Genomic DNA, 27,817 nt, shown 5'->3' on the forward strand with positions numbered 1-27,817 from the left:
AAAAGACCTAAAAAGTTTGCTGTTTGCAGACTCCCTAGATTTTCTCATAGGCCTGTGGTTCTATTAACAAAGCAGGTTAATTGAAAGTGTGCATAGTCTCAAATTTCTCTCGTGTTTGTCAGATTAGTAAATAAAGTAACTTTTATCAAAATCAACAAAATCTGAGAAAAATCAGATATGGCTTGCAGCCAGAATTTCACCATGTGAAAGCAGAAGAATCTTTTTCTACTCCAAGGGTATGATAGTTACAGTAATAATAAAAACTTTCTGTTGTCCTTTCTTGCTATGATTGGAGTTATGACTTCTGAGGAAATAATAAATCTTGGTATGGGAATTACGTGGTTGATTTTACTAACTTGAACCATAAAGCTTTTCTAGGTTACTCCCCAGGGAAATTTATTTCCTTTTAGGATGGCAATACCTCATAAACCTTTTGAGAATCTCAATGTGAGTCTCAAGGTGAATATAATAATGGCTTTTTGTTTTAGCTAAAGTTTATAAAAGCTCCATATACATTAAGAAACTTCTGAATAAATCTTCTATGATGTTATTTTCTTCTTTAGGAGATAGAGATTTGTTTGGATCAGCAACATATCACTTCAGTTTTTAGGCTGAAATTTGTTATCACTTTGGAAGTAGGTCTTAGGTTGCTCTTGATTTAAAGATGTTTCTTTGAAGTAGAGTTAAAAGAAATGGCCCTGTGTTTTGTAATGTATACTTTCTCTTTGTCATAAGTTATGAGCTTCATAATTGCAAGAAAAAAAATCTTATTGTCACTGCATTTAAACAAAGATGGGTATCTGAGGTGCTTCCTAAGAAAACCTAAGAAAGTGTTGATGAATATGATTTAGCTGGGAAGTATTGGTAATGGTTGGACTAGATGATCTTCAAGGTCTTTTCCAACCTTGATAATTCTGTGATTCTGTGAAATCTGTTCCATTTACTTGACCTGTAGAGGCTTTACAGTGTCTAGAACAGGTCAGGCCAATGTGTCTACCTTTCCTTTTGTTTCTTCTATCTTTTTCTAAAATGTTTAGAAAAACACTTTGGTTATTTCCAAATGCTATTTTAATCATTTGACCGACACAATGATTATTACTTAATTTTGAAGTTTTTTTTTTTTCTTAATGTGACCTACCTAATTAGTAATAAATAAATTGAAAATTGATAGAACAAAATTTTTTTGGTAATTCACTGGATTTTCATTGACAGAGTGATTCTACGGTATGTCATTAACTTGCTCTGAGGAAAAATCTGAAATGAATCTTAAACATCACAATCCATACTTTGTTTTGAAAACAACGTATTTTATAATTTCTTCTATTGCATGTGTAGATAAATGTTAAGTATCTTGGAAAACATCTGGAGAATTAATTCAGGGCTTATAATTTCAGTGACTGGATATAATATAAATGACAGCCTATCTTTGTCATTGTTTGTTTTATGTTTGGTTATGTTGTTTTCTGGGTAACACATTCTCTAATGTAAGCAGCTCATCTCCCTTCCTGGAATTATCTTTAAATTGATGATACCAACCCTATTTTTTTTGCCAGACTGATTAATACAACCTCATTTGTTCCCCTCTTGTTCTAGTAGTTCATCTCTCTAACTTTTTCACAAGGAATTCATCTTTCTTGAATGTGGATGATTAGAAAAATCTGTGGGATATTCTAGATGTGTTTCCACCTTTACCTGGCTAAATAACCTCAGTTTCACCCGATAAATGACATTCATATTACAACCATGAGAAAGCCATTAATGGCTGATAGACTTTCTCTGATGAAGCATTCTTCTTAGTTATTATCAAATGATGAGCTTCCATTTTATGGAAGGTTATGTTACTAATCCCATTGCTCGATATCTTTAAATTACTGTTGAATTTGGTATTTTTTTTTCTGGTAGCTGAGATCATCCAGTTCATCTTGCATGTTATTCTGCTTCTTTTGTGAATTGGCAATGTCTGAATGCATGTGATTATCATATCTTAAGTTTGTGAGCATCCTAAAATGCACCCATTTTCATCCTTAAGAAGTCTGGTTAGTAATTCTGACACCTCTCCGCATATTTTTCTTTCACTTGAAAAGTCTTTTGGAAACAGTTGTAGAAAACTGGACATAAGTATTTGGTTCTGACCAGAATATTGAAGCATGTAAGCATCTATTTAAGGAACTATTGGATGGAGTTGCCTGAAAACCAGCCTTTAGGGAAACAGGAATGGAAGTGAATTGAGCTGACAGCTCTTTAAGGACACCTTTCTGAGAGAAGAAAAGCTCTCCATCCCCATAAGAGATCAAGTGGAGGAGGCAAGAAATCAGCATGACTGAGCAAGTACCTTCTGGTCAAACTGAAGGAAAAAATGGAAATTTATAGGCAGTGGAAGCAGAGATGTGTGACCTGGGAAAGAATACAGGGGTGCTGTTTAGACACGTAAAGATGAAACCATGAAAGGCAAGGTGCAGGTAAAACTTGGCAAAGGATGTGAAAAGTAAGGGCTTCTACAGGTACACTGGTCACTTTGCTTTGGTGTTCACTGACATTCAGCTTCCCCATGTCTCTCCTGTTCATGAGAACGTCTAGGCAGGGGTTGGATTTTGTTATGGATTTGAAGACTTCACTGTTTGGTGGATAAGGAATTGTTTTGATCTTTGCAGCCAGTGTGGTGATCAACAACTCTATGTCCAGGGGGAAGCTGGTCACAAGTGGTGCCTTCTGAGGATCTGTCTTGGGACTTTAACAACTTTATCAGTGACATAGACAGTGGGACTGAGTGTACCCTCAGCAAGTTTATTTATGACACTAAGCTGAGAGGTGCAGTCAGTGCAATAGAAGGAAGGAATGTTAACCAAAGGGACAAGGACTTGAAAAGTGGGAACCTAATGAAATTCAACAAAGCTTGAGTGCAAGGTATTGCATTTTGGGTCAGGGCAACACCAGATGTGTACAGACTGTGGGAATGTCTTGGGGGTACTGGTGCATGAGAAGCTTGATGCAGCAGTGTGCTCTTGCAGTCTGGCATGCCAATGGTGTCCTCAGATGCATGAAAAGAATGTTGGCCAGCAGGGTGAGGAAGGGGATTGTTCCCCTCTACTCTGCCCTTGTGAGGCCCCATCTGGAGTATGGCATCCAGGCCTGGGACCCGCAGCACAAGAAAGAAGCAGAGCTGCTGAAGAAAGTCTGGTTTTTAACTATAAATTGCATCAGAATAGTAAGAGTAGTAATCTTGTGAGTTCTGGGCTGATTTGGCTTTTTAAGCCCTTGAGGCTGCAGAATTGATTGGTCAATCAAATATTTATACTGATAGAATGGTAGGAAGAGTGGGATGCCTTTTAGTATGAGAAGAGTTATTGAAAATGCATTTAATGATTGGATTTAAAAATTCTTTTTTAAAGAAAAAGAAAATGAAGATTCCTATTAGTAAGTTGAGCAATGCCTTGAAATTCAGACAGAATTGTTTCAGAAAATACTTTTTGCACTGAATGATTCGATATTAAGATGGCAAAGCATCACAGAAGACATCAACAATGAATGTCTTCTCAGTTTTTGAAGTCAAAGTTCAGATGGTTCAGCTAAATTTTAGAGGAAAAACAGAAAGGAATACTCCTTTTGATTTACTTTGGAAAGATGCTTCTGAACCTCTTAAAATTTTGTTATAGCATATTTTTTGTTTTTTATAAACAAGATAGAACAGCAATTCATATTTCTACACAAATCCTGGAGAGCTGTACAATATGCAATTTTGCTGCAAAAATATCCTAGTTATCACATGAACCAGTCAGATATAAACACAAAATGTTATATTATACAAGTAAACTTTCATGATAGTATTGACTATGTAATGTAGTAGTAGTTTTTTCACCCTGAAAGTCATATATGGTGATATTATGGACTGATTAGTATTTAAATGGAAAAATCAGGATGGAGTTGGTGATAAGAAGGCACATCAGCAGGCTGACTTTTCACTGGTCCCCATATGTAAGTTGTATCAAATAAATCTGTTAGCAAGGTAATATGTATGTAAAATACAGTATTACTGGTACAATTCTAATGATTGTGTTCGGAGTTGCAGTTCTTAATAGCTTGATAAAATCCAAGATGGAGATTGGAGTAAAATACAACTTACATTGCAGTAGATATCAATAATGTAAAAAAAGTGTATATTATAAAAAATATCGTTAGTGTGCACACATGAAAAATTGGCATAAGTCTTCCAGTTCAATCCATACTTTCTCATTTGTTATAAGCACTTAGGAATAAAAGTGCTGTCTTGCATTTCACAGAATTCGATTTTGTTACTGAAAAAAATGTAACTTGTTTATAGACGCAGTGCCTGGAAACTCTTTAGTGAAAGTGGAATAGTGACAGTAATAGCAGAAAGTAATGAGTCTTTTCACAGCATAGTCGAATCAGGAGGAAAAAGAGGTAATCTTAAAATCCTTATACAGTATCAGATGATCGAAAACTGAAATAGAGTATAACTTTGAGATGAGGTGTATGGTGGTGTGTTCTAGTTTTGTATAAGTATCTTTATAAAAGTAACCAATGTAGGCTAAGAATTAGGAAGAGACTATTCCTCATGTGAAGTCCTTGTCCGTGCTTTCAATTTTGCTTGCATAATCTTCAAGAAACTGTAAGTGAATTATTTTTTCTCATTTCCCATTCTGCAGAACTGGCATCCTCGTTATCACAGCCTCTTTTGAATAAGGTGGCTTTTACACAAAATACTCATCTTCTAGCTTGTTCTTTGTGTGGCTTCTATCATCATCTGGAAAGACTAGGGGGAAAAATGCAAATTTTAGGGCTACAGGCAACAAGTTACTCAGTTACCTTCAACTTTTTTCAGTGCTGCAGCAAATATTTTCCAGTTGCTTTTTTAATCTTGTAACAGCTATTGTGAGTGGGTTTATTTGATATCCCTTTGTATTTACTAATGATATCATGTTAAAAGGTGGATTTAAGTGCCAGTTTAAAGAGCTGCTTTCAAATTATTATTTGTGAGTCTTCAGTGACTGAATAGATATGTTTGTAGTTACATTACTAATAAACATTAGTTGAAAACTGATTTTAGCTCAGCAGTTTTACAGTTCAGTAGTGTGTAGTCTCTGTATGTGTGCATACCTACAGCTACTTTAGTTTACACACTTCTGTGAGCCCACAACAGTTCGGTTTCAGGCTTTTACAGATGGTTTCCCCTCAGGTGTTCATAATACAGCTTATTAGGTGCTTAATTTTCACTAGCCATCTCTGGTGGGACTAAGTTAAGGCTGCGAGTAACTAAATTCCACTGTTTTGTATTTTCCAAAAGGTCCAGGATTTTTGTTTTCTGGTTTTCTTTCTTTGTGCTGAATGTCTAGTGTTGCACATTAGTATTAGTAAGCCTTAAACTTGTGTCTTCTGTACATATATTCCAGGGTCAAATTCTTGGCTTGTACCAGAAACAAAAGGAGCAATTGTACAAGGTGGATATGGCCATACTAGTGTCTATGATGAACTGACAAAATCTATTTATGTCCATGGTGGATACAAAGCATTACCTGGCAATAAATATGGATTGGTGGATGATCTTTACAAATATGAAGTTAATACTAGAACATGGTAAGTTGGGTTTGTAATTGAGCAAAGTAAATTATTTGATACTGTGTAAGAAAAGCATAAAAGAAGCTTCTAGTAATGTCACACAAGAGACTGTGTCCTTTGCATGTGGCAAGACACGTTCTCTGCAACAAAACTGAAGAATTATGAGGAGGATTGGGCTTTAACCAGTGGATTAATGGTGCTGCACACTGAAAGAAAGGAGGAAAGTCTACGTGTGTATTAAATGTTCTCCTATTCGTACATAACCACCATGCAGAGATAGCACTTGTGTTGCATCCACATGATATGACTATACTGCTGTGGCACATTCATGCACAAGTTATGTATAATAAGTAAAGAAATTTGAGAACTGTTATTTGAAGGTTAAATTATCTGAAGGAAAATGTTCTGGTTGTTGAATAGGCTTCGTAGTGATTTTTGTTCTTGGTGTTTCTATTTTTGTCAGTTCCTTGTTCATCAAGTCTGTTTTAACTTCTGAATGCTCCTTATGTGTTTTATATGTAAACTGACCTTAAATGCTTTTGTTTCTTTTTTCTTCTTAAAGATGATGTGAGACAAAGATCTATTTCTTGAAACATTTTCTTCTTGCAGTTTAATGTTTGCCTTGAGCACTAGTGGCTTAACTTAAAGCATGCAAGACTTGCTCTCAGATCAGCCTGTTGGAAATTATGTGGGTATGGTTTTGCTGAGGCTCTTTATTTTGAATGCTACTTGCTCTCAGCAGTTAGCAGCACTGTACAGGTTTTTTTGTTCCCTTTAATATATTTTTAAATTGCTAAAATTTTAATGCTCTCTTACTTGTTCTCGGATCAAAGTGATATTGTATCCTTTGAAAAATCTATTCAACAATATAATAATATAAAATTATTATTCATTATTACTGCTGTAACTATTAATGAATGCTTCCGTGCTTATATTAATGTCGTATTCTTGGCAGCTTGTAAAGTGCATAAGTCAAATTTGTTTCATGAAGATTTCATACTGTGGGAGTGAAAACTGGCAGAGGGGATGGGTCAAAGACACTACCTCGCAGTAATGGTTAATTGGTTAATGTATCAGTGAGCTTATAAACTATTCAGAATACTCAGTGAGGCAGTTGAGCTTGAATGCATCACCGGAAGAGTGGTGTCACAGCTGATTCTCATACCCTTGTGCCTGTTTATTTTCCCACACATGTATTTGCTTGTGCTCACTGCTTCTGTTTCTCTCTTATCCATCTCCTCTTTCTCGGTCCCATCTGGCTGAGGTTCACATGCTATTCTATGTCTTGGCGTGCAAAGCCAATCAACTGTTTTATTAAGGCACATGAGTTTTCATTTTCTGCGTATCACTTAGGAATAAGCTTTGTATTTCTTAAAATATGAGGGGGTAGTAAGTTGTTTCCTAGGGTGAACATTATTTCTGATGTGCAATCAGTGTTTGCAGTGCTTCCATTGCTTTGCATTACTTGCATGATGCTGCAGTTGGTAGTGGGGACTTAAGTGATGGCCTGATACCCTGGAACTACCTGCTTCCTGCTGGGTGTTTCAGTTACCATATAACATCACGCTGCTGTCTACAACATTTAGCATCGATATAGTTAACTGGGACTACTGTTTGCAACCGCTGCTTGCAGATACATGTATATGTGTGTAGATTATGAATTCAGTGTGAAGTGTGCTGAGGTGCCTTATTTGCATAGGGTTGAAATGTTTTGGAGAGTTCTGATGATTGCTTTCATCACTGATGCTGATGAATAGTGAAAATCATGGCCAAATTAACAAATCTGTATTTGTATTACACTTCTGCTTCTGTTGATTCTTGGGGGAAAAAGCGACTGTTGTGTGAAAGGGTGAAATTGAGCAAGCAATATTAAAAAGGTCAAGGAGAGAAATTGCCACAACAAATCTACGTGGGGGCTGGAGCGCCATGGTTCAAGTAGGCAACTAGGTAACCCTAATAATAATTGCTGGGATTGTTAATGCAGCCCCAGTGGAGAGCAGAATCCTTGGTTTTCTCCAAGGCAGTGCATGGCTGTTTACATTTTCAGTGACCAAGAAAGGCATTTGTAGACAGCTGCAAGGCTGGATAATTGCATATGGCAAGTAATGCAAACTGGGAGATTGGAGGTGAGAAACACCATAAAGCAAAAGACTTGCGAAGAAATCTCTGGTCAGAATGGTTAAGAACAGCATGTGTTGGGTGTTATCATATTTTCAGCTCTTAATGGAAATATTTTCTCCATTACTAGTAGAAAGTAACAATGAAAAATACCTTATTCTTTTTTCTTGTCATTTCTGATTTTGTACTTTTGTAACTGTACAGTTGACAGGTAAAGAGATGCTAAGCCAGATTTTTTGTACAAAAGATTATTGTGATAGAAGGATAAAAGGAAAATGCTCACCAATGTTGAAGGTTCACAGTAAACTCCACAAAGGAGTGATCTCCAGAGAAAGAGATCCTGCCTTAGTGGTAGTCAGCCCTTACATGAGATCTGGGAGAGGTGGAGTCAAGCACCACCACTTCTGGTAGCGCAGCTGAATTACCCTCACCTGTGCTCCCCCAGCTGACTCATTGCTTGCCTCAGGTGGTTAATCAGAAGTTCAGGCTGTCATCAACGGTTTCCCATACCATAACTGATGAGTTGAAACCAGATATTGTTTTTTTTGAGTATGCCTGCCCAGTATATCTATCTGTATGTTCTTTATCAAACTTATATTGAGAAAGATGCATCCATGTGGTACAATATATTTAAAGTATGTTATTCAGAAATAGGAAGAACAAAAAATCCACTTAAAAAAAAAAAAAAAACTAAAATTTTTTTCTGAGAACACAAAAACCAACAAAAAATCCCCAGCAAAGAACAACAAAATTGATGTTTTGGTAATTAATTCAAATCATTATGTCAAAGTAATGAGTCATACCTTAGACTCTCCCAGTCCTTGTAATACTGTAAAAATTATTGAAAAAAATATTACCATTGTGATCCAAGGCAGACAATATTGTTCAGTCAGAAGGAATTTCATTATAGGAAATGAATGGCAAAACAGGTTAATTGTATGGGTACACAACAGTACAGGTTGGAGTGGAATTTTAAACTTCAGACTTGTCCATTTAAAAGTTATGTAAACAAAAGTTCCCTACAGGAATATACATACTATTTTGCTCTGGTGGTCAAAGCAGCTTTTCACAAATGTGTCTACAGCTGTTCTACTTAAACAATTCATGATGGCAAAATTGACAATTTTTTACTCTTTCCTTTACTAAAATTTATTGGCTGTGCTTGAAACACTTTCGAAATCTCTCTAAATCTGTAGTACTTATAGGCTGGGGTACTTCTGGACCTACGTTGTTCCCCAGCACAAGGCAGGCCATTTGCACAGGTCAAATCAGTTGGAGGGAGAGGAAATGATGAATCGTTTTCCATGTGCTTGAATTTTTGTGTGCTGAAATTCTGTGTTTGAGTCTGGCAAAGTGAATATATGGACAAAGTGGTGTGAGTGTTTTCCATCTGAACTGGAATGACTTCTACCATTTCTTTTCCAAGTTTGAGTGATGAGATAAAAAATGTTTGCCCGCTTCTAATACTTGGGATGATCTGAATATTCTTTTAGCCTTACCAAGAATTCTTTATTACACTTACTGAAGAAAAAATTATCATGGCTGGGGAAATATTAAAAAAAAAAAGGATTTTTAATCAGTTGTAAAATTTATCATATCGTTAATAATTTCTGGAGACTGTAAAACATACTTTTTTTCCAGAAAAGCCATTTGACAGACTGATTTAAAATATGGCGTATTTTTTTCAGTGTGTATTTGTTACAACATGAACAAATTCATAGTCTTAAAAAACAATGAAAGTTACCTGTTTACTGGGTAATACCTTCAGTGTTTTCACAGTGTTTTTTTCAGCCATAGATGTTTTCACCCTAAATTTTCTTAGTGTGCAGCACACTTGACTTTTCCAAGCATTGTTATGTATAATGTTGCTCTTATATTTTGCAGGACTATTCTGAAAGAGAGTGGTTTTGCAAGGTATCTACATTCAGCTGCCTTAATCAATGGAGCTATGCTCATTTTTGGTGGAAATACTCATAATGATACTTCCCTGAGTAATGGAGCAAAGTGCTTTTCTGCTGACTTCCTTGCATATGACATAGGTATGTATTGTTTTCTCTTTTTCACTGAATTTTAAATCACTGTTGCTTTCAAATTGCCACCTAATGTACTCCTATAATGTCTTCATCAAAACACCTTAAAGTTATTTACAAATTGTTCTGTAAAACTAAAATTAAACTTCTGTTTCTGAATAGTCTTTGGGCTTTGTGGGACAAAACATATTATCTAAAATGGTGGATTTTGTTTTCATTTGAATAATGTTCTCCTACGAACCGGAGATATTTCTATATTAATTGCAAAAAGTGCATTTTGCTGTTGTCAAAAAGTGTTGTCAAAAAGTGTTGAAAAGACTGTCTAATGAATATAACCAACAAATGTCAGTTTGTTTTTCATACCGAATGTCTGTCTACCTGGTACTTACAAAGGCCAGTGCTGGAATTTTAAGAAAATGTTTCCCCCTAAATAAGTTCCTTAAATGGTTTGAAACTGGGGGCATTTTGTGAAACACACTACTTAGTGCTTATATCAAAGTGCCCTGACCCAAAAAGAGACATGGAAAAGACAAAGTAGGCAGTGGTCTGAAAGGTGAGGCCCTAGTCAGGTTGTGATGGTCGAAAAACTAAGGAAGCTGGAGCTATCACGAGTATAGAGCTGTGAGGACATGTAGGAAGTCTGCATCAGAAAGAGGCAAATGGCATGAGGACAAGACAAAACAGGATCAACAAAAGCTGAGGAGAATCAGACCCTTGGGAGAGCGATTGTGTGAAGTTAGTGGCTGTAGCTGAGTCAGCTTGAAGTGATAGCCATGATATGTGCATTGTGCTGTATATCTTCCTCTGACAAGCTCCTCTCACCCACTCTTTTTCCCATACGTTTCAGATTAGAGTATTATTTAAGATTCCCACCTTTGAGACTGAAAAAACATTTGATCGTGATGACTACCTTGATGAATGTTTTTTCAGATGAAACAATACCTCACACACAATCTAGAATGAGCAAACTTGCAAAGTGGAAGGAGAGTTTTGGTGGCTACTCCCCCACATAGGCTAATGAGATAGTGACATTAAATGAGTCAGGCTGGTAATAGAATATGGGGCACTTACATAGTTATGTTAAAAATAAGCCTTCTTTTCACAGACAGAAAAGTTATTAAGCTGTATGTGCTTTGTTAGAAGAATTTTAGTTTTGGATGTCTGAGCCTCAAGTGCTTAAAAATAAATGAATACAGTTGAGACCCTGTGAAGCTGCTAGTATGCATTACAGAGGTACAAATGGTGGATTAAAATTCTCAGTGACTGGAGCTCAAAAGCTGAAGTAAAACCTCCCTTTGCTCTTCTCTTTCTCCTCATCCTTCCCCCCCTGCCAAGCCTGAACAAAACAAACTAAACCCTCTACTACAAAAAACAAAAAGTCACACAGACTTTGATAGCACCAAGAAGGTGGGAGGGGTCTGAGTTGTCATACATGGAGAATGAGATGATTTGATAGTAACAGTTGTCATGAAGTAGCATCAAATGGAACATGCAGTTAGGAAGTCATGCAGTTAGGATGTGTAAGAATTGTTTCCTGTGAGCTGGGGTTCTGGGGTTGACGATGGCTTGTGTGTCCAATTGGAGTGCCATTGTGCTGTGATGATAGGCTATGCAGATCTATTGAAATAAACACACAGAGAAGAATTCAATTTTCAGGACCCGGGAGATATTTTTGTAGAAGAATTTTTGAAGAATTTGTGAAGCAAGTGTTTAATACAAACAGACTCAAGTTAGGCTCTGCATGGGTATTAAGGTTGATTGAAGCATGAAAATCCATTGTGAGATGAGAATAAAAGGATGTGGTATATTTTATTTTACAAGAGAGTAGTTGAGAGCAGAAAAGGTTGTTGTTTATAAATATATGAAAAGAATACACTTTGGAGGAATACTGTTTAAGGCAAAAATCTCCAGAGAAGACCAGATGGGTGCAGGCTGTCATTCTTAAATGTTTCCAGCCATTGCCTACTGTGAGAGCTGTGCGGTTGTTTTAAAAATGCCTCTGCATAGGATTGTGCAGGCAGTAAACCTGGGCAATTTTTAGGAGTCTACAGTGGTTTCTGTTTATTGCCCCTGTTCTTGCCTCAAACAGTTTTCCCTTCTCTTTTGTTCATGTTCCTATTTTATGCAATTCTACAAATACAAACACACGGGTCATATTTGGCCAAAAAGCACAACCACTTGTCCTGAGAGCTAAAATTCTGGAAATACTTACACTGGATCCTGCTGAGAATTGCTTGTAGATAGCAAACACATCTGCTTTTGGCAAGTGTTTGTCATCTGGCTACAGTTATAGCAAGAGGTGAGACGTGACCCTTTTTATAGGGATTAGCTGATGTCTCTTTATGGATTTGTGTATCTATCAACCACTCTGTGCTTGCTCTCATAACAAAACAAATGGTAAATTTATTACATGGAATGTGTGCTCTAACTTGATAGTTTCAGCAGGTATGTGAATAAATCCTTCTCAGAACAGCTTTATTTTTATTTTTACTTTATTTCTGTACTACATTTCTGTAGCTTTTTGTGTGTAGGTATCTGATGGAGTAAGTTAATGATTTTTCCCACTAGTTAAGGTTACAGCTGGTTTTAATTGTTAATGAAGCATGACTATCCTGCTCTGTTAGAAAACAATATTACTTAGTGCTGTACACTTGCTTATAGAACTTGCAGTTGAAAACATATGAGTCCTAGGATGTGAATAAGCGCAACCTTTGGACTTTCACACACCAGGACATATTTTTGTTTATTCTAATTCATGACCATTAAGTGCACTTCTTGGTTGCAACAGGATCTGGTTTTTTTTTTCTTTTCTTTTTTTTTTTTTTTTTTTTTCTAGTTAATTACAATATTTAATATGCTGGTTAAAAGTCATATCTTCCATGCATTTTCCTGCTGGAGAAGTCCAAAAGGGAACAGATGTAGTAACTATTCTTAAAAAATTCTATAAGGATTGATTTGATGCAAGCTTAATCTTCTGTATTATTCATTTGGCCAAATTAAATACACAGTCTCATGGCACACATTAGATACAGACATACTTATTCAGAAAGCAGTAAATACTTATTTATCTAAGAACTTGATAAATAGAGAATGAGTATATTTCAGAATTTATTTGTCTTGCATGTATCATGAGCTTTGAATGATTGGAAGGCAAAATATACTGTGTTATCGATATCATGTTTCTTTGATACCTTGCAAAGGATGATGTCTAGAAACCAGCTGAGTCCTAGAGATAGAGGCTCTACTATTTATGTTTAAGTTGAGCTACAGAATACTTTTGATAATATCTTGTATTATATATGGCATAGTTTTATGGGTAGTGCTTCAGCTTTTTATTATCCATGAAAATGCTTACTGTTTTTCATATTAATGTGAAATAACGATTTGGAGACATTTATCTGAATTAATTTTTGGTGTCTGATGGGCTGGCTTCTAATATCAACTAGTAATCGGGGCTCCACCTAAAGTCAGTGGCGGGAAATAATTATTTCCAGAGAGCAATTCATTTCACAAGGCTTGGAATAGAATGATTATATTCATCTTTTTTTTTAAGCCTACCATTGCTCTCTAGGTACTAAACTTAGCTTACATACATAAATTTTAGATGCTTTAAGTGCCATGAGCCAAGAAAGAGCTGAATTCAGTAATTTTAAATGCTTCCTGCATCTGAATATATTTGTTAATGCTGAAGACTCAGAAATCTGGAGGCGCTATAAAAACTGTGCTGCCCTTATTTTTATAATTCAATATTATTTCACATATTTATTAAAAAACAAACAAACATCAGAACAATGAGAAGTCTGCCACATAAAATGAGTTCTACAGACATGTTCTTTGCTATGTGTTTGTTGTCTTCTATTGCTCTGGTAGCTTTGTGTAAAGATCCTCAAATGGTTATCCTTGGGGAGATGAGGAGTTTTTTCCTGACTGTGCTTATATGAGGCTGAAAAGGAACCATAACAATGGGAACAAGGTTGCTACTGCCTTGGATGCTCTCTTAGACCTGTTTTTAGCTGCTGATGATTATGGCTTTTCTTTACCTACTGGTCACTGGAGTGCTACAGTTACCTGTTCAGTATGTAAAAGAAAGCTGACGTACATGGGATGTCCATCATAATGACAGTCATGTTGTGAACACTCAGCGATGCTCCATTTTCAGGGCTATAACCACAAACAACTTTGTGCCATGAGTACATCTGATAATGGGTTTTGGAACAAAAATCCCACCTTGCTCTGTTCTCTCTTAAATGCTTGGGTAGAAGAGAGGGGGGCAGCATTCTGGCTTTATTATTTCACTTTCACTCTCAATCTGTGAATTATTTGAGGTGATTTAAAGTGTGTTTCATGTGTTTGTTTTCCTTATGCTGCTCCGTAATTGATACCACAGAACTGATGGATTTATTGAAGCATAGCTATATAAATCTGATTTATATTTTTATGATATTAACACCGCTGGAAATATACTCTTTTTCTCAGTGTATTTAGCTTTTCAAAAATATTAGTTGAAACCACAGTTTTTCTCAAAAATGTGGAAATTGGAGGAATTGGACAAAATTAAGTGATCACTCAATGGTGGGGTGAGCAGTTAGAAAGATGTGTATGTGTGGGTCTTGGCAGTCATAAAAAGAGCTCAATTTTCAAGTTGGGGAAGTTGTTGAAAGACTTTTTAAAACAATACTGACTATGTTTTATACACACTCAGAATGACACTCAGGAGCACATATTGAAGAACTTGTTTCCAGCCCATTGTGATTAATGTTTTTTCTCTTCTGAAACCATGACCTAGGAGTAATACTCAGCATCACATCACTTCAAGCCTAATTCTTTTACATTTCTATTCTTATCATAGCATAAGAAGTATCTGAAGTTGTATTTTATGTAGTAGTAGTGAGACAGAAAAGGGAGATTCTAACTGCTTAGATTAGTACTTAAAAAACAAGCAACGAAAACAAAAGCTTATTTTTTAAAAAAAATAGGGTATTGATTTTAGTCTGTGGTCAAATGGTAATGATAGTAAATATATTTCTGTATCCCTGAGGCAGTTATTGCCATTTCACTGTATGGAGCACTGAGTCTCTGCCTTTTTGTTTAAAGCACTGTGTCTGGTTCTCCTGGAATGTGTGCAGAACAACAGGCAGAGAACCTCTACCTAAATAAAAAAAAAGCAACCCAACCAACTCTCAAATCATTGCAATGTGGCAGCTGCTTGCATGCCCTCTTCTGGTGGTAGCTGTATTGCAGGTTTGCTTGTATTTATAGGAGAGTGAGATTTAATGCACTAACGTGCATTTAAGATAAGATTCTTTTGTAAATTCTGCTACATTCAGGATTTCTACCGACGTTTTAAAATATAATAAATATATAAATTTGCTTTTAAAAGACGTTATTTGTATAGTATTAGGGTTTTTTCCTTTGCTACCCAAAGTTTAAAAACTGAATTTCTGAAGTTTGGAAAGCATTTTAAAAATTGAACCCTGAGATTGACTTCAGTGGTACCAACTGGTTGCCCATTCAGTGGTATTCAAAATGCTTTTATTTCATGATAAAAAATAGTTCTTAATTGTTGTGTACTTGTAAAATAAATTGTTTAAACTCTCATTTAATTTTAGCTTATAGATATATATAGACTCTGATGTATATGTTACATCTGTAGTTAAAATTGAATTCATGCTGTTTCAAACACGTTTGCTGAGAGTAAGAGCTGATTACCTGAACGAAGGAATATATTTATTCAGCATGTGTCGGAAGTTTTCTGCTTCTGCCTAACTCAGGTGATTTAGATGGTTATTTACTTCTGTATGTGCTTCTAAATATATCAGTCAGTTATACTGATACACTGACATATATCTCTAGAGACTTCCTACTTTGTCTTCCAGTTCAGAAATACAGATTCTGGAAGTAAGGTACAGAATTCTGCCTGTTTTTAGACTGCACTAACAAAGATGAGGCTGGAGCAATGCTTCCATTCCTCCCTGTTTCTGACAATATTCTCTTTTTAATTTTTCTTTTCTTGTTCAGTGAAACAGCAGTAACAGAGTGGTGAAGAGCCACCTAGCTTGAAGGGCTAGAGCATTTTCTTTGAGATGAAAGCTTTAGGTTTAAGTCCTACTGGGCAGGAAATGATCCTGTTTCTTCTATATCTTGGGTCATTACTCTAACTAGTATGGAGTTATAGAAAATAAGTATTTTTCCTTCTGTTGTATTTTGGAATTATGAACTCTTTCTGTCCTTTAGAAAGAAACAGTGTAAGAATCTTGTCAGATTCCATCTGCAAGTTCTGAGCTGGCATTGGTGCTGCTGCTCAGACTTGAAAGTGATGTTGGGCATTGCCAGGGACTGTAGGCTGATAAGATACCAATCAGCTTCTCTACTTTGAGTACTTTGAGATCTTCAAAAGAAGTTTCAAGATGATAGGCATGGATGAATTTTATTTGATTTTTCTTTTTGTTTTTTACCAAGTAAGAGCCCCACGCCAGCTGTTAGTTAACTATCTGTGTTTCACATCAACCAGTCTTTGCAGAGAAATTCTGATGAGGAATTTATAGTACCACAGCCGTATTTTTTCTTGCACAATGGCCTGTTCAGTGTTCAGCAGTCAGTGAGAAGGCTTGGAGGAGATAAGAGGGAAGGCTATTTGTAACGTGCTTCCCTCCTCCCTTTCCTCTTGTACTCTATTGAAAAGAACTGCCAGTTTGACAAATATCGTCAGCAAGCTAGGAATTATTATATCTCAAGCCCTCAAGGGTTTCTTATCTGAAAATGGGTCTTTATTATGGTTTTATGGTTTTCTTTCAGTGTTAAATCCCATTTTTTTCTTAAGTAAGATTCTAAGTACAAGAAAAAACTATTTGTATATGTGTGTACAAAGAAAAAAAAACACCATGCAATGCTTTCCTAGATGGACTGAAAGTTTAATGTTTTCTTTAAGTGTTTTCTTTACCATCATTGACATGAGCTGAGACGTGCTGTTTCTGTTAAGGTACAATGACTTGCAGCAGCAGTAATATTCTGGTTTTGCAGTACAACACAAAGATTTTGCTGATGTGTTGAAACTTTATAGCTTTTAAAATGAAAATACATTCTTGGAATAAAAATTGAACACACAATTGTTGATCAGTTTTATTTTCCAATAAATAGTACTGTTGCTGGTCTTAAGCTGTCAGATGATTCAAACATCATAGAAGCATCAAATGCCAATGTTACTCTGATATACAGTGGATACAGAACTTTTATGTTTAATATTATTCTCAGCCTCATCTGAACCTTGTGATCATAAACAATTAATTGATGATCTTCTACTGTGAGCTCTGCTATAGACACTGTTCAAGAACATCTCTCTGGTATGCATGTACGTTTCCATTTAAGTAGAGAATAACAGAAGGGAACAGTGGAGAGATGCTGTGTATTAAAAATACAATCGTATTATGTTAAACGTTACAGTGACAGCATGTGGATGTTGAGAGAGTGGATTCTGACATCTGTTGGCCCACTAAGACAGTGAACAAAACCTCAAAAACTTCAAATTCCTAAATTCACTCAGGGTATGATACTGAAATTATTGCTGCTTGGACCAATTGCATTACTGTTGTTCTGTTCTGTTGCTGTTGCTCTGGGGAAGCCTTGGTCCCCCAAGCAGCTTTATTACTGCAGCGTTGTCTGTGTCTGTGCCTCCTCTCATGTGCCATAATTCACCCTTGAGTGACCTTCCACCAGGCTGTGTCAGTGTGGTTCTATTACGGAAAGCAAACTCTTTTTTTCTTTTTTTTTTGTGTTAAGCAGACCTCCTTGGACTATGTGGTATATGGTGGTATCACTTTAGATTTAATCTGTTCTACGACTTGCAAAAGTTATTCATATCTAAAAATATGTTTTCAGTGTGCATAAGGCTTACTTCATTTAGACATGCTCATCTTTAGAATTGTACAGATAAATGAATTCAGTACTACTAGGTAAAAATCTCTGTAGGAATTACAGTAACACTCTGGAAAGCCTGAGGTTTCAAAAGTGCTCTATGCAGTCTTGTATGCCAGGGAACTTTTCAGACTGTTATCTCTGTAGGATGCTTCTGTTCAAAGTAGGATAAAGCAGTTTTTGCCTAATGGAAACAGGGGAAAGAGGGGGGAGAAAAAAAGTCCTGATGATTTTAATAGATTAGCTTAAATAAAAACCAAAGTAAACATAAGAACTAAACAACAAAGAGCAACAACGTGAAGCTAGTGTTGAAAGTTCTAAAAGGTATCGGAATCAGAAATTGTACTTTAGAGTTGGTGGGACCAACAGGTGATGAACTCATGTAAGAACATTTGAAGGAGATGAGGAGCTGGTGGTCTCTTCTTACAGTGTGTGTAACATCCTCTCCGAGATCAGAGGAAGTAAACACAGTTAAATAGGGGATAAAATTTTTCGATGCTTTAAATATAGATGACTGTCCAATAAAATCCATTCTGCATGTTTTGTTGCAAATTTTGAGATTATTTTATATAATACTGTATGTTTTCCTTTTGTCTTTTAGCTTGTGATGAGTGGAAGGTTTTACCAAAACCTAACCTGCACCGAGATGTCAACAGATTTGGTCACACTGCTGTTGTCAGTAATGGGTAAATGAAGCACATTTTAAATTTTCTTGACCACCTTTTGTAATGAAAAAAAAAAAAAAAAAGAGACAGCAATTATATCTGTGTGAAGTATGGCTTAATGACATATAACTGATATAATTTATTAACATGTAAAATATTGCTTAGCAGTGGCTTGACATATCAGCAGTCTGCTGTAGTGTTAACGAGCAATTTGGCGTGTAGTGGAACCTATTCCAATGTTGTTTCATTTGAACTCTCATGTTTACTGAGGTGTTTTGTCACTGTTGTGAGCTGCAGTGAATTTGAATTCAGGACCCACTGTAATCCTCACTTGGATGTGTGTCAGGTTTGTTTGTGTGAGTCTTATTATTACTTGTTTCCAAATGACCCAATGTCTGACATTCAGCTACTGCAGATGACTGTCCCACACTATTGATCACTATATGTTGTTGGCATCATTATAAGACCACTGTTTAAGTATAGGCAGACAATCTACAGATCTTCTATATAGGATCAGATATAATGGTGTAATAATTCAAAAAAGATTTTAACAGATTTTAATAAAAACAAAGCAGTAAGCTGTAACACAGCACTTGAAATTAATCAGCAAAAGTTACTTAAGAGAATATTGGGGAAATGAGCAAATTTAGCAACAGATTTCACATTCTGATATTTGCTGCTTTTAAACAACTAAGCTATGTCTTATACTCAAGAGATGTAATTATTCAGTGAATTGGGTTCAAGGTGAAAGTGACTGTTGCCTTTCTTGAATTTAATGGTATTTTTAGAAAGGTTTTAAGAAGATAATGTATTATGAGATAGTCTTCAAAAATATCTCATATTGATAACTATATGATTATGTCTATTATAAGAGTATAGGATACAGCAGATACACAAGTTCTTTCTAAGTATCTTTCAATTGAGACTGCTCTTAATACTAAAGGAGAAGATAGGAATAAGTTCTCAACTCTGGTCTTCTGCTTTTGATCTTAGCTGCTACTGTACCAAAGCCAGATATCCATCCCTAAGCGTTACTGGTAGGCTTTGAAATTTTCAAGGAAAATGTTCTCATTTCTTGCAGGTGATTTTATCATGCTTTATTTTTTCAATATGAAACTAAAAAATGAGTACTGTTTCCTGCCTATCCCTTCTTTCTTCTTTCTAGACATTTTGTATTTATCAGCCACTGATATAACATAGAGAGATTTTTTTGTTAGTCTATACTTCCATGGAGAAATATGTAAAAAAGCATATCAATCATTATAATGCAATCACTGTTAGGGTCTTAACTAGGGAGATCTGAAGAATGTTTTTTTTATAATATGTTATTTTTTATTGTTTATCAGGACAGCTAAAGAAAAAGGAAATGTATTTATAGTTACAATATGTTACATTTGCTTGCTTTTTTTTAATAGGTCAATGTACATATTTGGGGGTTTTTCAAGTGTTCTTTTGAATGACATCCTTGTGTACAAGCCTCCAAACTGTGAAGCGTTCAGAGATGAAGAGCTGTGCAAGAACGCTCGTCCAGGGATAAGGTGTCTGTGGAACAAGAAACATTGTGAATCCTGGGAATCTGGAAATGCTAACAACATCCTTCGAGCAAAATGTCCGAAGAAAACCGGTAAGTCTTGCATGAAATTTTTGATGCAGTGTATGAGACAGAGAGAGGAAAAACAAAACAAATCCAATGAAATGGGAGAAAACAATCAACAGGCCAATCTAGTGATAATGACAATTTAGGGATTCATGTTTTGCAATTATTGAACTCTGATTTTGGGGGAGTTGTAAATAATTTTCTGTATTTACAATACAAGCTTAAGGTGCTAAATAATGTAAAATATAGGAGGGTTCAAAGAGAAGACTTTGAATTTTGCACACTGTGTTTGACGAACGTATATAAATGTATATAAATGTATGTATATGTAATAATGTATATAAATACATGTTTACTTAAATAAAAGCCCTCATGTTCTGATTTCAGCAGACAGAGCACAGATGGCCCTGCAAGTGATAGCTACCATTACAGGCATATGGCACTATGTACCAGAATAGGAAAGGGAAAACATCAGTGTTTCAAGTAGTTTATACGTCAATGGGGATGTTTGTATAGAAGTGTAGAGTTCAGCCACAGCTGGAGACAAACTTGAGACAAACTAGTCCTTTGCAGCACTATGTTGAAGTGGGTGTGAGTTTGCCTGGTGATTTTCTGTGTGGCATTATGATAGCCATATATTGTTTGAAAAAGCAATTGAACATTATGAATAACTGTAGCACTCTTGTTCCTGAGCATTTTGGCATGTCATAAATAAATTGCTTTTGAAAGTGTAATTCTTATACTTTTCATGAACAGCATATGCACTGCTACAACGTATACCTATTTTCTACTCACATCTTTCATGGCATACAATATAAAATCACCACCCAAACTTTGGCTGTTTATTAAATGTACAAATGGTAGTCTACTTTCAGTGCTTCTTTGTAAATTATTAGTTCTGCTATTAGTGTTTCATGATGGTTGGGATTTATTCTGTTAGCTCTTATTTGTTTCTGAACTGGATATAAACTTGGAAAAAGAAGCATTATCTAACCAAAAGGTTATCTGGGTAGTTTTCTGAAGAACTGCTTTTGTAGAGTTTCATAATATTAAGAGATCTTGAATCTAAAAGGTTTCAGCTCTTCATGGAAAGAAGGATCCTGAGACTATAAATTAAGAAATAACTCAGGTGAAAGTAGATCTTTTCAAAGAGAACCCCAGCATAGCTTTGTATCAAAAAGTGTTTATGAAAATAAAATGTTGTCAGGCTGAAGATAAAAGGAAAGTTAGGCCCAATTTTGAATGTTTCTGCATTGGGGTAAAACTGCACCCAAGCATATATGTAACAAGAATGCTGAAAATTGCAGTTCTGAAGAAGCTGTTTGGATCTGTCAAAACCTTTGCTAACTGGACAGCACATCTTCACTACTGCCATATCCTTCCAGTTTTAGGTGATAACGTTCTGCCCCAAGATGTGTTTTCATTCTGTTCTTTTACACTACTTAGCTCAAGTGTTATCTGGTTGATAGCATGATGTCAGAAAAGTGATGATGGTCAAGATTGAAACATAAGCAGAAAATTTAATGGGTTTGTGAAAGAGCAATTCTTGAATAATAAGCCTTTCCTGGCAATGGAATCTCTTAAACATTCATGATCCCAAGACTTGTTTCTAGTTGCAGAGACATTAAACAAAGTAATTAGTGTAGGATGTGATAGGAATTCTCCTCCATGGGTTCATGGTGATTTTGTAATTATAACAGAAGTAAAGCATTTGTGTTTCAAACTGTTTTAAATAGCATAAATTTAAGTCCAAGTTCTTGAGCCTCGTGTTAAGGAGTTGACATGAACGTTTTCCTCCAAGATTTTTGATACTGAAATGACAGAACTCTCTAATTTCTAGACTAATGATGATAACTGAATTTAGAAGGAATCTGTGTTGCTAACAGCTCCCTTAGTTTTTTGTATTAGAAGCTTTTACCATTGCTTCCTGACAGCAATCTAATTTTTTTTTTTTTTCTAAAGAAAATCTAGTTTTTATATTAAAGGAGTGAGCAATCAATAGTTTAGGAAGCTTTCTTACAGGATAAATATACACACTGTCCAAAAAAAGTTTGTGCTGCAAATCAGTGAATATTCATTTCATTAACCTTCAAATACGATTGTTACTTGCTGAATTTTTGAAGGATATTATTAACTGAATAGAACTTATTTCCCAGAATAGCTTAAACCCTCATTTGATGGCTAGAGTTTAAATAAAGGATGTAACAGAAAATACTCTAGGCAAGTTTTTAAAATATAATCCTGTGTTTCTTTTTGACTTTCATTTGTATTGCAGCTGCTGCAGATGACAGATGTTACCGATATGCAGACTGTGCGAGTTGTACTGCCAATACAAATGGGTGCCAATGGTGTGATGACAAAAAGTGCATTTCAGCAAACAGTAACTGCAGTGTGGTAAGTCTGCAAATTCGTGGTCGTGTTATTAATGCTAATTTTTTTTTTTTGTTTGTTTGTTTTGTTTCCCCTAACTAAACCCAATGCCTGTTGCACTACATAGAAGAGTGAACAAATAGTAGGTTGTTTTGAACAAAAGCTTGACTTTTGCAGTAGAAATATTTCAGAGGGCAGACTCGGACTGCAGTAAAGATATCCATTCCAGGAAAAAAAGAATCTTTGATTATGTTAGCCCACTATGTATATCTCTCAGAACAAATACTATTATCTCCTAATTAACAAGGTTTGGAATGTACCAGAGTCGTTACCAGCTTGGTTTTTGAGCATATGCTGCCCACAGTATGCAAGCAGAAAAGCTGGAATCCCATGATGCATGGCAGTTCATTTTCTTTCCCTTTCGAACAGAACCAGGTCAGTTTCTTTAGTCTTAATCTTCTAAGCACTGGTCATCTTACGAATGTTTTTGTTTAAGTCATACGGTTGCTTCTCTTTTTATTAAAGGAATATGAGCCTGTGTCATCATAAGATTAGGTGATTTTCTGAGGTTGTGTATATTGTTTATAAAGATAGAACATATAGAATTCAGCAGCTTTATTTTGTTTTTAATATTGCTTAGAGCCATGTTTTAAACTTTGTTCAGCATCTGCTGTATCTGTTGCTCATTCATTTGATTTTTGAGAAGCTTATAATACTGCATACAGAAAATACTGTTAAGTACAAATCTTCTAGCCGTGCCTTTCAACTATTAAGCCAAGGAATAGCTGCTAAAGAGCAGACCATCTTCATACCTAGAAAATATGGAGTACTGGATGTTCTAGCACAGGCTTCTCAGTTCTGTATCTTTCTTTCATAACTGTTCATGACCAAGAATGTCAGCTTAATTAGGAACTGATGCACTAGTCTGCTATATCATTTCTTACATTTTATCTGGGATTTAAAGCAGGTAGCAGAGGCTCTTAGTGGAGTTAGTAGGTAAAGTGATAGCGAAAATGTATCCAAAAGATTTTTGAAAAGAGGTGCCATAAGTTGGATGTGGATATTTCAAAATTAATGTTTTGTCTGGTAGACTATGGAGGCAGAATTATGAAGCTATCAATATAAACCTACCAAAATAGCATCAGCAGAATGACACCATATTGAGAAATGGCACAAATCAGGCTGATTACCCATTTTCATAGTCCTACAATTTGAAAATGCTTTGACAATGCTGTGATGGCATAATGGGATAACAAGCTGAGGACTCAAATATCTCAAGGAGAAAGCCCTGTTTTTGTAGCTGTGCAAAGTCTTCAATTTATTGTTTAGATCATAGAACGTCCAGCTGAGAATGGCAATAAAATTACAGAATTTATTTTGTATCCTTCATGGAAACTGCCCAGATAATTAAAGGCATGTTGGCAATCAGTTTGGCATTGGCCTCATGGTCACAGATATGTGATGGACACTGACTGGCAGGGCTATGAAATATGGAGATTTCCTGAAACTACTCTGCTGTTTGGACAGATGGACTTCACTAGCTGTACTAGTGCACTGATGATACATGTATACCTACCTGCCTATGCTCACTATCTGATATGAATCAGCACATTAGTGGGGCACTGTATTCCACCGCTGTGGAGGTTCGTGGATTATTAGGATATATCATTGTACTGTATAATAATCTGGTGTAATTGTGAGCAGGGGCTTGCAATGCCAGGTTGTTTGGAGGTCTGTCTTGTTTCCGTACTAGCAAGCTGTTTTATTTTTTTCCCCATAAAACCTCACCTAAATTGTATAATTTTGCATACTATGATTTTAATCATCTCTGCATCAGCTATAACAGTATACTAACATTGAAGAATGAGGGGTTATCCTGTCCAGTCTTCCTCAACTAGGATGCAGTTAACTTAAATTATATGGAATAATTCAAGATGGCACTGAAATTTCTCTTTGGCTAGTGACTAAATGCTGTCTTATTCAGTGCTCATACAGACTTCATGATATATGGTATATAAAGCTCTGCATAACCTCTTCTTGCAAGCCCTTCCATGGAGACTGTTGCATCTAGTACAAGACTGTTTTCAGCTCTGAAGAGCAGAATATTATATAACACTCTTGCAAGGAGGTAACAACCTCATCAGTGCACTTCTTTTAATTTTTTTCCACATTTGTTGGATCTCTTTGCATAAAAGAAGGAAAATTAAACAGGAATGTCCTGTCTTGCTTTTGAAACCTATGTACCACATGTATGATCCTCTAAGCAGTGCATATTTCACATTTCTAAAGTTAGAATAAACAGCTTTCTGTCACACTTTACTATATTTCCTAAACTTCTCTACTTCATGTCTTCATTTCCTTTACCTATTTAAAAAAGAATTTGTGCCCTGCTTATTTTATATATATGATTTATTTGGAGTTTGAGTAGATTGTCTTGATTTTCACCTGTGGGACTCTGGTGACATCACTGGTTCTGATGTGTTCTGCCTATTTTTATATAGAGGAAGATGCTCACATGTGGATCAAATTAATTTTTAATGAAATAATAATCACTTTGGACATCTGCTCATAAAAATCTTGTTTTTGCATCATGTGGCACTGATACTTGCTGAATGTGTTCATAAAACTGACTGTATTCGTATTCTGTAAAGAAAAATCACAATAAGAGCAATTTATCAACTTCATTTTCCAGTCCTTTAAAAAACAGAACAGAAAGAAACACATTTTTGGAAAGATTTTCTTTCCAAGTTGCTGCTTCTTTACAAGGTATTGAATTTCTTGAGGGTAGCAACATTGAAGTATAAGCAAACAATCGGTCTGTTCCACAGGAAGGAGCTGAGCCATCCCATGAAAACAAAATCTTTCTGGTTGACAAGTAAAATGAACATAGGCTGAACAGAATTTGCCAGTTGCAACAGAAGACAAAGAGAGAGCATGAATTTTACAGTAAAAATGTGCTTTATCAATTTTTTTTTTTCTTTTAGTCTTCTGAAATGGAGCAAAATAATGGTAGAGGAAGTGGCAGTTTCTTGATATATTAAGAGTGTAATCATTTGTAAGGATAGTAATATAGCAAAGCAATACGGCCATAAAGCTGTTTTATTTTTGCAGTTGTGCTTTTCAAATACATGCAGACACAATGAAAAAAATATTTGCATTTTCAAATTCAAAGCCTTGAAAGTGCTAGAATTTCTCCTGCTTGCCAGTCTCATCTAAGCTCTGTGTTTGAGAAAGAGGAGGGTGAGCTGGGTTTCCATAAGTACCATGCCACTTTTATTTGTGATCATTTTAAGTGCTGCTGGGCTTATAGACTAAAAAGCTTGAAAATATTGAAGCATACCAGTAGGTTGATACCAGACAATATGTTGGTTTATTTTATATATATACATATATATACATATACACACACACACACACACACACACACACATATATATATATATATATATACACTACCATGCTTTGTAGACTTGGTTATCTTTTTCTTTTTTTAACATCTTTTCCAAACTATTTTCTTTGTCTTCCCTCTCACCCAGTTCTTTGGGAAATACTCACAGTAGGTGCATAACAGAACAAATTGGCTTTGCTTCTTCGTATCTTAAACGTAAATTGTTCCCTCTTCTGATTCACATCAAACTCCTGTTCGCATCCAAGCATGAGCCCTGAAAGGACAGCTGAAGGAATTAATGAGAACTTCTTTCTTCTATCCCAACTTTTATTGTTGTTGCACTCCTCTACAGTAAAATTTGTTACAGAGGCTGACTACACTGAGGACACTTAAACTATCGGGATCAAGAACACCAGACAGTAGCACATACCTGTAATACTTTTCTGTATTAGAGAACAGTTTGAGATACTTCTTTTCAAGAGGAATGTATCTGCTTTACTTGTTCTGGAGTGAGGGTATTGGGAAGAAACATAGCTGAGGTGTTCCTGCCAGTCTATATGGCATTTTTGCTTGTGGCTATGAGGGGAGGTATGTTCTTTTTGCAACTGTGACCAGCCTACACCTGTATCTCCAAAAGCAGTCTGTGCCTTTCTTGCGTCAATCCCCACACATGCAATATGGTGAAACTTCAGTTGATTTGAGTAATCTAATGCGCTCCAAAGTGTTATTTTATATTATTCCACTTCTGAGCATAGCAATGTAAACTAAATGTTTTAGAACCAGTACAGGGAATGGTAAAGAGCATATTGTGGAGGGACAGAGGGTACTAGAGAGTGCTTCGAAGAGAATTGTAAACCTATATTATTGTTTTTATGCAACACCTTAGAGGCAAGAACTGTTGTCTTTGTGTAACTTCCAGAAAGGTGATCTTCTCTTTCATAGTGCAAGTACAATGCTAACATTGATAATAATAATAATCGTCATAGCATTATCCCTACGTATGAAGAATATAAAGAACAGTCAGTGGGGAAATTTATAAAGTAGTAGAAGAAATTGTGAATAGAGAAAAATATAACTATTTTTTTTAAGTTGTAAATTTTTAGGTTAAAATTGGTAGCTGATTGAAAGAGTAGCAAACCTATCTGATAATTTACAACTTGGCTGGGCAAACTAGACAAGCTTATATTGTTATCCTGGGAAATCCAGGAGGCAGAAGAAGATGTACATTGTTTAGTAATAATTTCTGAAGTTCTAACATTAACTACTGTAATATTTTCATTCTAGAGTGGGGATGTAGGAAATCACTGCAGTTCAAAAGTCTGTCTGTATACCACCATATCAAGATCAGTACTGAAAAATCAGTAAATTGGATGCAAATAGGAAGCTATACATAACTGTTTAATGATACTTGAGTGTGCAAAAAATAAATATCCTACAGAAATACAGAACTTCAATAACAGATGGGCTGTCATATTTCTGAGTTTTATTGGGTTTGGTAGCTTAAGTTATGACCTTAATATTGTGTTAATATGAATTACCTGTTGGATTTACGTCTATATTGAACTAATGAAATTTTCAGGCAGTGTTTAAATTGGATTTAATGGGAATAAGTGCTGGGATTAAGGGACTACAACAGAACATTGTTATGGAAGACTCACTAATAGTTTCAATTTTATTTTAAAAATGAAATAACCAACACACAACAAGCTTCATGATTAGAAAATAATGGAACAGATATCTTAGTTTAGTTGGAGAATAGTAATCTGTATATAATGTTATTAAGGAATATATTTTAAAAAGCAGCCAGAGAGTACTTAAGGATTTTGACAATATCATGTTTTAAAAGTGGATTAGTTGAGGGCTTGGAAATGAGCAGGTGGCTCTTCTTCTCAGTATTTCTCAGGCTGTTTTGTGAATATACGTCATGGCTGAGTGAAACTACGTGCAGATTTGTATCAGAGGAATCACATGCTTTACAGCCAGTATGCAGTTATTGGTCTAGGTAGACATCCTGTTACTTTGCAGCATTGTATTTGGCTCTGTTGCGTACAAAAGAGCATCTTCCATGTTATGCACACCAATACGAAACTCTTCCAATGAAGGCTTAAGAAGTATTCTTAAACGACAGTAATTAAGCTGGTCGTGTGTAAGACTGAAAATACAT

The 27,817-nt window shown here is 35.6% G+C and overlaps 1 protein-coding gene across 6 annotated transcripts in view; it reads left to right on the top strand.

The window, feature by feature from the left end:
* ATRNL1 (attractin like 1) overlaps positions 1 to 27,817 on the top strand; it is a 396,494-nt gene that overhangs the window by 48,848 nt on the left and 319,829 nt on the right. For all 6 annotated transcript variants that reach the window (XR_004307737.1, XR_004307736.1, XR_004307738.1 and 3 more), the window contains exons 9-13: positions 5,409 to 5,592; positions 9,577 to 9,731; positions 18,235 to 18,319; positions 19,714 to 19,922; positions 22,171 to 22,289. Coding sequence is in view for 3 of the 6 variants with exons in the window: in XM_032445435.1 (XP_032301326.1) it covers positions 5,409 to 5,592; positions 9,577 to 9,731; positions 18,235 to 18,319; positions 19,714 to 19,922; positions 22,171 to 22,289 (752 nt within the window). In the remaining 3 variants the exon portion in view is untranslated. The remainder of the gene's footprint in view (positions 1 to 5,408; positions 5,593 to 9,576; positions 9,732 to 18,234; positions 18,320 to 19,713; positions 19,923 to 22,170; positions 22,290 to 27,817) is intronic.

This window comes from Coturnix japonica, chromosome 6 (genome assembly GCF_001577835.2).
Source record: "Coturnix japonica isolate 7356 chromosome 6, Coturnix japonica 2.1, whole genome shotgun sequence".
Classification (NCBI taxonomy): Eukaryota; Metazoa; Chordata; class Aves; order Galliformes; family Phasianidae; genus Coturnix; species Coturnix japonica.